The following is an 11154-nucleotide window of genomic DNA, read 5'->3' on the forward strand; positions in this document are numbered from 1 at the left end:
ATCGTGAAAAATCCCGCACTTTTTGGGATAAAAGAAAAACAGGAAAAATAATGAGAGCATGTATTATCCTGCATAACATGATAGTGGAAGACGAACGACATGAATACAATTTCTACTATCCAACGGAGTTCCATCACAGCGAAGGAAGCGGAAGTTCTCATGTTGATCTATCGTATTCTACAGATAGACAAACAAATCTACATAATTTAATGGGCATTCGAAATGACGTTCATGATCCACAAATACATGATCGTTTGAAAAAAGACTTGATTGAGCATATTTGGCAAAAATTTGGTGCAACCCATTAATAAATCTTCTTCCGAATTATGTATAATATATTTAATATTTCTTATTTTAAATTTATGCTTAATATTCTTAAATTTATAATATTTTATTGTTTTATATTTATGTAAAAAATTAATATTTAAATGATTGAGTAACCTAAGTGAGTTACTCTAGTGGAGGATTGATTTTGTTTAAGTTTCTAAGTGAGTTGCTTTAATTAGTTTAGTATTAATTTTATAATTAATTAAGATTTGAGTAATCCAAGTGGGTTACTTGAGTGGAGATGCCCTTAGTTTTTATTGACCAATTTTGTTTTTGCACCCGTTTCCTTTCTTGATTCGTTTTTTCCTAAAAGACAATGTACCTACAAGGTGTAAAACATATATTGTAGATGTAACAGTTTTTGCCATGGTTACAACTTACTAGCTCAACTTTTCTCATTCAAAATTAGTATTCTGTGTCTGGTATATTGATATAAATTTCTCTACAGTGCTACATTTGTGGTTAATTGTTACTCTTACAAATAGGTAAGAGGAGATGCAGAAGGAACAAAAGTAAAAAAAGCAAAAAAAAATAATTAGGAGCCTTTCTCTAAACTTAAGATTTATCATTTTGATGCATAAGTTTCATTTTGTTTGTTTTGATGTTGTGCATGAAGTTGGTGACACTCTCTCTAGTATATAAGGGATAACATGGTTTAAATATAAGAATAGTACATTGAAAATCATATTAAAAACACTCTAATTATGTAGATGGTATATTAAATTGATGAATGCATTTTGCTGCTTTCATATCCCGACGTATCCTCCGAAAGCGTAGAAGATTCTTCAAAAGGCGCTGATGGAATTTGGAAAACAGGCCTAGGAGGGACTTCAATAGCATCTATGTTTCCTTTCATCATCTCTACAACTCTGTGCATCGCTGGACGATCTGATGGGGAACATTGAATACACCACAAACCCACCAATGTCATCTTCTTGATTATCTCCTCATCTTTGCAGTTGATTCCATTGTCGATAAACCTTAATCCAATGACTCCCTTCTCAAGATCCTTGTATACCCATTCAGGAAAGTACATTGAGCTTGTGTTCGATGCAGAGTTTTGAGTAAGTGTTTCTTTATTCCTTGTTGCTCCTATCATCTCAAGGACCAACATTCCGTAGCTATACACGTCTGACTTGTGGGAAACTCTACCGTACATTTTTGAAAACAGTTCAGGTGCAATGTAACCTATTGTACCTCTTGTGTCTAGCAATGACAAGATGCTCTCTTTCTTCTCACAAAGCTTAGCAAGGCCAAAGTCTGAAACTTTGGGACAAAGATTGTCGTCTAGTAGTACATTTTGTGGTTTAATATCAAAATGTACAATCCTTGTTTTGCAGCCATGGTGCAAGTACTCTAAACCACGTGCAACTCCAAGCGCAATTCTTGAAAGTGTTGTACAATCTATATCCATTGAGGTCTTGTCTGAGAGGAACTTATCAAGACACCCATTTTCCAGAAATTCATAAATAATTGCTCTCTTGGAACCTTGAGAGCAGAATCCTAGTGGAGTAACAATGTTGACATGAGAAGTTTGACTCATGCTTGCAACTTCAGGAATCCAGAATGGGTACAAGAGACCGTTCTGATTACCGCATTTAATCGGTTGACTGCAGTGTCTGTAAAGATCATTAGATGAGAAAATACAAGATGGGATAACAAAGAGCATCAATATGATCCTAAGGGATATAGATTTTGTTGGGGATAAAAACAGATTGATCATTGTGCTGCAAGTGAAAAAAAAGAAAGAAAGAAAATGAAGCGTCTTGTGTATTGTTAGAAAAAAAGATAGAGATAAGAAGCCAGTGGAATTGTGGAAACGAAACAATATAGCTCACGAAGGAGAAGGACAAGTCAAGGAAGGCTAGTGAGTCACTATTACTGATTTAGTGACAAACAAAAATACACAGAAAAGGTAGATTTTGGTCATTAGTGTGGGATTATAATATAATATATTAATTTCGTTAACAATATACAATAATATACATATTTAGTCAAATAGAAAAACGACTATATATACCATCTTCTGATCTAATTATATTTTTTTTTTGTTTCTTCTAATAATCATGTTTTGTGTAATATTTAATATTTTATTAATTTCAAATTATTTTTTGAATAGATAGCAAAGACAAGTGAGTTAATTATTTGCTTAAGAATTTTCTTAGGAAGATATCCAAAACATTGAGTTAAATCTTGAGTGGAAGTGACAGAGACTTGTTGGTCAACTTAAACCATACTTTCTACTTATTTTTTTTTCTCTTGATACATTAAAATATGTCTTTTTCTTATCGACCATGGAAGAATTATAAGACTGAAAAGTCAACATTGTGGATATTTTGTTATCAAAAACTAAATTATTTCCATGTTATTTTGATATAAAAAGACTTTAGCTATTAGGATAAAGTGAATAAAATTTAAAATCCAATATATTATATTAGTATGATTTAATAAATTATGAGAGTTGAAAATAGTATTGTAAACTTTCACTAACTATATTAGTACGTATAATTTTATTATTGATAATATGATATATGGTATAAAATATAACTCATTAATAAAATTAAATATATTTAATATGTTTAAAAATATTAATAATTTTTAAAATAATTTAAGATAAAATGTAGTACAAAATAGCAAAATAAATATTCAACTAAAATTCTATTAAAAATATTAAGTTACATTAAAAATAAAATTATTATATTGAGTTTCTCTCTAATGGACAAAAAAAAAAAAAGAGGTGCTCGAGTTTCTCTACATTAAAAAAAAGTTTATATTATATGATGATAAATTCAATGGAACTCTCATGCACATTAACTAACTGTAAATGACGTAGTTAATTGTTCTGGTGGTTACAGCGACTCTGAAACCTATCCGGATTCCATCAAACATCTAACGAAATTTGTTGGCAGCACACTAGAGGTCAAAATGGAAGAACGTTTGAAAATGAGTTACTTTCCACGGGTTTCTCTAAATAGTCTCGACAGAAAAAATGAAATAAGCCTTAGCGTTGACAGTTTACTGGATGACTGGTGACACAATCTGGAATATAAACAATATGTAACATTTCTTGAATAGATATATTTTGCTGCTTTCATGCTTTAATATATTCCAAAAAGGTTTCTTCTTTATTAGACATTTGTGGAACATACTGCTGTGTAGATTGAAATATCCTCTGAGAGCGTAGAAGATTCTTGAAGTGGAGCAGCGGGAATTTGAAAAACAGGCCTAGGAGGGACTTCAAGAGCATCAAGGTTTCCTTCCATCATCTCTATAACTCTTTTCATCGCCGGGCGATCGGATGGGGAAGGTTGAATACACCACAAACCCACCAGCGTCATCTTCTTTACCACCTCTTCTTCTTCAGTATTGTTTGCTTTCTCAAGATCGTTGTATATCCATTCAGGAAAGTACAGAGAGCTTGTGTTTGAAGCAGAGCTCGGTTCAGCTCTTTCTCTGTTCCGTGCTCCTATCATTTCGAGGAGTAACATTCCGTAGCTGTACACATCAGATTTGTGGGAGACTCGACCGTACATTGTTGAAAACAATTCAGGTGCAATGTAACCTATTGTTCCTCTCGTGTTTGCTAGTGACATGGTGCTTTCTTTCTTCTCGCAGAGCTTAGCCAGACCAAAGTCTGAAATTTTAGGACAAAAGTTGTCATCTAAAATTATATTTTGTGGTTTGATGTCGAAATGTACAATCCTCGTTTTGCAGCCATGGTGTAAGTACTCCAGACCACGAGCAATGCCTAGAGCGATACTATAAAGTGCCATCCAGTCTATGTTCATTGTGGTCTTTCTAGAGATGAACCTATCGAGTGATCCATTTCTACAAATTCATAGAGAATTGCTCTCTTGGAACCTTCGGAGCAGAACCCTAGGAGGGTAACAATGTTGACATGAGAAGTTTTGCTCATGCTTGCAACTTCATTGATGAAGTCATCCCCATTACCCTTTGAGTCTTTCAAGATCTTCACTGCAACACTACGACCGTCAGAAAGAGTTCCTTTGTAGACTGTTCCAAATCCGCCTTTCCCAACCACCTCGACAAATGACTTTGTAATTTTCTGTACTTGCGCATAGCTATAGTGTTTGAGTGGAATAAGTGCCCTTAGTTTCTGTTTTCGTAGATCATATGATGTCTTCTTTTGGCAGCTGATTACACACCAACCAGCGACTAAAATAATGATCACCACCAATGCAGAAGCAGCCACAACACCTTGAGAGGAAAACGGTAATCAAAACAAGTATCTTTAACAAACAGGAAAACGGTAAGCTAATGGTTTTTTATCTAGAGGACGACATAAATAAAGAGATCGGTTTGTATTAGTAAACATGGGGTCCAACCCATGTACTATATATATTGCCCCACAAATCTCTATAGTTTGAAATAAAGATCAAAAACATTAGTTTTCTTTATCCAATAATCTGAAACTATTGGGACATTATGTAGATTATTGAACCAATAGTTGTGGGTGGGTTAATTAAGAGATTTGGGGAGGAAATTAGAGAAGAATAAAAAAAGGAATTGTAATAAGAATATGATGTTGCCTATGTTCGTTGTTGCGAAAGAACATGAAAAAAGGAAGCACCTGCTTTTGCTTTAGCAGAGAGACCTGTTTTAACTTCAGTAGAGAGACCTGCATAAAATGGAATGGGTGGGTAGTTAGTTGGAACTAAGTACAGAACTATAAGTGAGAAACTTGAAAGTCAACGGAGTTTCTGTATGTGATCTAGTCAAAAGGTTTGTGGAAGGGAGAAGTCAAGACATTCTTGAGGAAGAACCATTAGGAAACTAGAATAAGTAGGCAAGATATTCTTACCCTTGTCTGTAGAACCGCAAGTACCGTTACCTGGCTCATCTATACAATAACAGACAAACCCACTCGTGGTATGATTATATCCACAAGCACCCCCAGAGTCTTTGCACTTCTTACAATCTAAGTTAACTCCAACCTCGAAACTCTCTTCAATAGCCTTATTTAGATTAGCTGTACTTGTACTTGGAGTGCTCTCAAGTGTGTTCAGTGCGGTTCTAGATGCGGGAATATCGACGCTTCTACTGCAAGATCTCCTAAAGTCTATGAAAACCGAACTTTTCCCTTCAAGTACAGAGGACACTAGGTTTCTCGTCACATAGTAATTTCTTCTATCATCATCCCCACAATCAAGCTCTTTCACATAAGTAGAAACATATGGTGAAAAGTCTTGGTTGCAGTCGTAATAAACGGTTAGCCAGTCGGTGGTATTAGCGAGTGGAAGGACGATTTCGTTGAAAGACATCTTTAAAGAATCTTGGGAACATATATCACCGCTATAATTGGATCTGGCGAGTCTTATGATACCAGAGGTATAGTTGGCCGCTAAGATTCGAAATTTCACAGAGGAAATGTAAAGCTCTGGAAATCCTCTGCTACAGTCGAGCTCGAAGTCAGGGTGACCGCATTCTTCTCGGCCAGGAATCCAGAAAGGGTACAAGAGACCGCTCTGATTGCCACAACTAAACGAGGGACTGCAGAGTATTTGATGCAGCTCAGCTGAGAAAACATAAGATGGGAGGATGCCAAAGAGCATCCATATGAAGCTATAAGGTATATATTTTCTCAGGGATAGAGACAAATTGATCATTGTGTTGCAGGTGAATTAAAAAAATGGTGAAGATGAAGAAGAAGACGAAGAGATGAGGCAATTGGGAAAATGTCTTTGGTTTTGGTCTAAGTCGTTGTTTTCTAATAATTTGAAACTAAATGAACTTACGATTACAATGGACATAATATGTGAAGGTTATCGACAAAACAATATATATATATATATATATATATATATATATATATATATATGTGTGTGTGTGTGAAGGTAGCCATTTCCAAGTTCTTTGTTTTTAGTTGCTCGTTCAAAAGAAGTGGCAGAAAAATTTGGAGTATGGAAAAAGACAGACCACCATTTACTATTGAAAGTGACTCATGATGTCGAAGAAGAAAGTTCAATTTGTGTAAAAATTGAATGTTAACAAAGGAAAGATCAGAACATATATAACTTAGAGACATATTGTGTAAACTACCTGTTTGATTAATTTAGTATCTAGTTTAGACATAATAAGTTTATTTTCTAAGATAATTTAAAATTTCAATAAACAATAAAATTTTGTTAATATGATATATTTAAAAAACTAGAAAGGTACCGTAGCAATGAGGATGCTCCTAGTGCACTCTCTCTAGTTAATATATAAAGGATAATGACATGGTTTGAACTTTGAATATAAGAATACTAAGTCTAGTCTCGTGGGTTCCACGGTTTGTTGTTTGTTGTTTTTTAACATTTTTTTTCTATAAATTGAATTGTGTTATCTCACTTTTTTTTTTATCTTATTTGAAAATGGACATTCCCTTTTATTATTAATTTTTATGTGTTTTTGTGTTTTTGTATTTTTGGTATTTGTATTTTTTTCATTACCTTTTATTTTAAAAGTATAAAAATAAATTTGTTCATCCTTTTTGAAATGATCAAAGAAATAAAAACCAGTCTCGCAGTTTGAAATAATTTTATTATTCATTATTATTTTGTTAGATTAAAAATGTATTAAAGTTTATAGTATTTCTAGGGGTGATATTAATCTGTAGCCTCCAATGATTAAATAACTAAATCTGTAGCCTTGTTGTAGAAGTTTATTGTTGTTGTTCAGAGAGAAGGAGACTTGGTTGTTGCGGGTGGAAGAGAGGAAGAAGAAGAATTATTTTGGCCTTAAAGTGAAGGTAAGAGAAGCAGAATTGTCACTTTTTAGGGGAAAAATGGTTCAACTGCTCAAATCGTCCCCAAAGGTAACAACAATTTGATCGTCATTCTCCTTTTTACAGAAGTGGATTTGGATTTAAATTCGATGCATTATTGGCAGTTTCGTGAAACACGTTTTCTCAGATACGAATTGGGACCATCGGGGATTGTAACTGATTTCTGATTTCTGATTTATGATCGGCACGGGATTTTGTGGAAAGCTTAGTGACTTCTAAGGCTAGCTTTCCAGTGGAGGGATTTGAAAGTTAACAGTTGGTTTTTGTTTTACGGTTTCATCTTTAAGACTGAAGTTTTCTGTTATGACTATCAGTCTTGTTTCAAAGTTGTTTTGGTTGTGTAACTTGTTGTAGGATGTTGTAGGCTATTGCAGACGCAAGGAGAGCCTCTATTCTGGTTGTAGTTATTTTTGTGAATCGCTTTGATAAGGTGAGTGCGGGATCATGAGCTTCTCTGAGTAATTGGATTGTATGACTTATTTTGTGTCATGATGTGTAGATGTGGTGAATATGTTATTGGGTGTTCAGTTTAATGGCTGGTTTGTTATGTTTTATTTGTGTTTGTACTTTTGATTTGCTTGTGTGTATAGCTCGTAGATGGGAGGATCGCCTCACTGGGTATTTCTGGTAATACTCATGCATCTCATTGTGTTTGTGGTGCAGGTAATGCATATGTAATATGGAATCATGGCAATGAGGAGTAGAATGATCTAGGGTCTCGGTTGTCATATTAGTCATGTTATTTATGTTCGAACCTGGTTTAGAAACATGTAAGGTTGATTGTTTTTATTGGTTTTAATTGATATGGTATTTTTATTAAATTGGAGTTGGTTTGGTTTGTCTTCCGCTGTGCATGTTGGTTTGTTGTTGGATTATTGTTTAGGTTATAATTAAAAATTATGATTTATTTAATTATATTATTATTATTATTAAAATAGGTCGGGTTGTTTCAGGTATGTAGAATAAGTTCCTAATATATAAGTTAGCTGATATCAAGTGTACAATAACAAGTTACATATGAATTTACCATATAATTTTAAAGTTATCGTGATATAATTTGATGTTATCTGGTATTACCCTATTTCTATTATAAAATTAGGACTTGTTGTTTTGTGATGTAACCAGCTTCCAATAGATTCATGATGAAATTTGTGGTGTAAAATCTGTCAAATTTGATTAATATTATATTTAAAAAATGTTTTTATCGAAATAGTTATTATTGACATCATATAACTACTACACCTACAAATTCTTACTATTATATAAATTAAACACATTTACTTTTGAATTACAACAACTAAGTTCATCCTCCATTTAGTTGAATATCGGCTAGTCATTCTCTTTTCATAATAATAAAATATAATTTGTCTATATAAATAATTTTGGGAGTTGACCATGTATAAAAATATAATTTTACGTGGTTGGAAAATACTATATATACTTTTATACATTTCGATGTTATCCATTCCTCTTGTTTGTTTTGCAAAGAAATTAACAAAATGCCAATACTGGTGTACTCTTCACCATCCAAACCAACTGTGGAAGTATCTGTATACATCACATACGACTTATCCAGCTCCGACAATGTCAATACTGATGTATTTGTCAACATTTGCTTAAGATTTGCAAAAGCCGCTTCACAGTCCGGTTACCACAAAAAAGGAACATTCTTCCCTGTCAGCATAGTCATTGGCTGCACCATACTCGCAAACCTCTCACAAACTTCCTGTAGTATCCTGCCAATTCGAGAAAACTCCAGATCTTGATGGCATTACTCGGTGTAGGCCAATCTCTGATAGCCTCAATCTTCTCTGGGTCAACAGAGACTCCCTATGTAGAAACAACGTTACCTAGAAAACTCATTTCCCTCTGCCAAAAACTGCACTTACTCAGCTTAGCGAATAGCAACTGCTCCTTCAGCTTCTTTAGAACTGCTCTCAGATGGAACTTATGCTCCTCAAGACTTTTGGAATACACCAGGATGTTTTCGGTGAAGATGAGGACAAACACATCCAGAAACTCCAGGAACACACTGTTCATCACCCTCATAAACACAACTGGCGCATTGGTCAAACCAAAGGGCCGCACCACAATTCATAGTGCCCATACTTCATCTTGAAAGCCGTCTTCCTGACATCCGATTTGTCTATCGAATCTGATGGTAACCAGAGGCTAAATAAATCTTGGAAAACCAAGTAGCACCCCTCAACTGATAACACTCCTAACTGATACACTCAAATTCAAGGATCACTCAGCCGGATTAGAAAGGATAGAAACTCGCCAAAGTGCAAGGTGCAACGAGGGAGATTTAATGGATTGAGGGGTCGCACAACAGTTTTGAAAGGCTGCTGATATTCCCAAATCCAATCGCTGCTAGATATGACACACTAGTCCAACAAGAGGAGACTGTTGCTTGGATATTACACACTAAGAAACAAGGAAGTGTTCTAGAAAAAAAACAAAGAGATATACTCATAAAATGAAAAGGAAATTGATTGATCATTCTAAAATGAGATTACAGGTGTTTATATAAGGATAAGAAACTTGGTAACAAAGTCAAATATTAATTATTCTTGAAACCAAAAGAAAATAAATATAGATAGTTGAATGAAGACCCAACTCTTGAAGTTTTCCTTCCCAATGTGAGTTGAACTCCATTTTCGTCACCCCTCTTTGACCATAAAATAAAGTGACTATTTTGGGCTTTCTTGGAATTGAATTAGGCTCAAAGTGGGCTAGACTTGATAGGTATCATCCCCAATAGATTTTTCCATGCTCTCTTTGGCCATAAGCTCTTGAATTAGCCCACTAAGTGTATTCTTTAGCTTCTTAGCTTTTGCTCTAGCCAATGGTCCTTCAGGTAAAAGCAATGGTTCCACCGCTACAAGCTCCTCAGGTTCAAGCTCAGCTACAAGTTTCTTAGATTCAAGCTCAGCAAAATTTCCTCGGATTCAAGCTCAGGTACAAGCTGCTCCTCATTAGCTCCATCCATGATCACATCATCCCCGTCCTCTTGAAAAGGATTTGTCTTCAAATCCGGATCATCTGCCACAAAAGGAACTAAATCAGAAATATTTAAGGAACTTGAATATCAAGTTGGTAGGCACTATCATTGATCTTTCTTTTGATCTCAAAGGATCCATCAATTCTAGGCATGAGTTTTGATTTCCTTTCAGCTGGAAATCGTTCTTTCCTCAAGTGAACCCACACTTGGTTTCCGGGTTTGAATACCATCTTGCGCCTTCCATTTTGTTAACTTGTTTTGCATATTTCTTTTTCTTCTCCTCAATGTTTAATCTAGCTTTCTCATGGATATGTTTGTCAAGGTCAGCTTTCTTTTTCCAATCCAAGCTAGCTCTATCACTCAAAGGTAGAGGGGTTAGATCCAATGGAGATAAAGGATTAAAGCCATAAACGATTTGGAACGGAGAAAAATTAGTTGAAGAATGAAATGATTGATTGTATTCAAAATCAACATGTGGTAAACAATCTTCCCAACTTTTAATGTTCTTTTTGATCAAAGCATGCAAGAGAGTAGACAAAGTTTTATTAACTACTTCAGTTTGTCCATCAGTTGGATGACAAGTAGTGGAGAATAGCAACTTAGTCCCTAGTTTAGACTAAAGTATTTTCCAGAAGTAACTCAAAACCATTCTATCCCTATCAGAAACAATTGACTTAGGCACATCATGCAAACGAATAGTTTCCTTGAAGAACAACTCCGCAACATGCAAAGCATTATCAGTTTTGTGACAAGGTATAAAATGTGCCATTTTTGAAAATCGATCAATGACCACAAAAACTGAATCTTTACTAATCCTAGTTCTTGGGAAACCAAGCATAAAATCCATAGAAATATCATGCCAAGGCTGAGTAGGAATAGAATGTTGATACTGACCGTAATGTTGTTGATGAATCTACAACCAACACATATGCGCCAACTTCCATCCTTTTTGGGCACAAGAAGGACTGGGACAGCACATGGGCTCATGCTCTCTCTGATATGTCCTTTCTCCATAAGCTCATTAATTTGTCTTTGT

General features: G+C 34.7%; 1 protein-coding gene and 1 pseudogene across 2 annotated transcripts; both read right to left on the reverse strand.

Annotated features, from left to right (window-relative positions):
* Positions 1-962: 962 nt before the first annotated feature.
* LOC104701280 (LEAF RUST 10 DISEASE-RESISTANCE LOCUS RECEPTOR-LIKE PROTEIN KINASE-like 2.5) lies at positions 963-5954 on the reverse strand. The gene is made up of 4 exons (XM_087458861.1): positions 5150-5954; positions 4919-4966; positions 4189-4545; positions 963-1815 (listed from the first exon to the last, which is right to left on the reverse strand). Exons 1-4 carry the CDS (start codon positions 5952-5954, stop codon positions 1046-1048), a joined length of 1980 nt encoding a protein of 659 aa, XP_087314987.1. The 3' UTR covers positions 963-1045.
* On the reverse strand, positions 3314-4155 carry LOC147941444 (LEAF RUST 10 DISEASE-RESISTANCE LOCUS RECEPTOR-LIKE PROTEIN KINASE-like 2.5 pseudogene; annotated as a pseudogene). The gene has a single exon (XR_015562109.1). The product of XR_015562109.1 is annotated as an LEAF RUST 10 DISEASE-RESISTANCE LOCUS RECEPTOR-LIKE PROTEIN KINASE-like 2.5 pseudogene (transcript).
* Positions 5955-11154: the final 5200 nt, after the last annotated feature.

The sequence above is a fragment of the Camelina sativa genome, chromosome 7 (assembly GCF_030686135.1).
Source record: "Camelina sativa cultivar CO46 ecotype springtype chromosome 7, ASM3068613v1".
Lineage (NCBI taxonomy): Eukaryota > Viridiplantae > Streptophyta > Magnoliopsida > Brassicales > Brassicaceae > Camelina > Camelina sativa.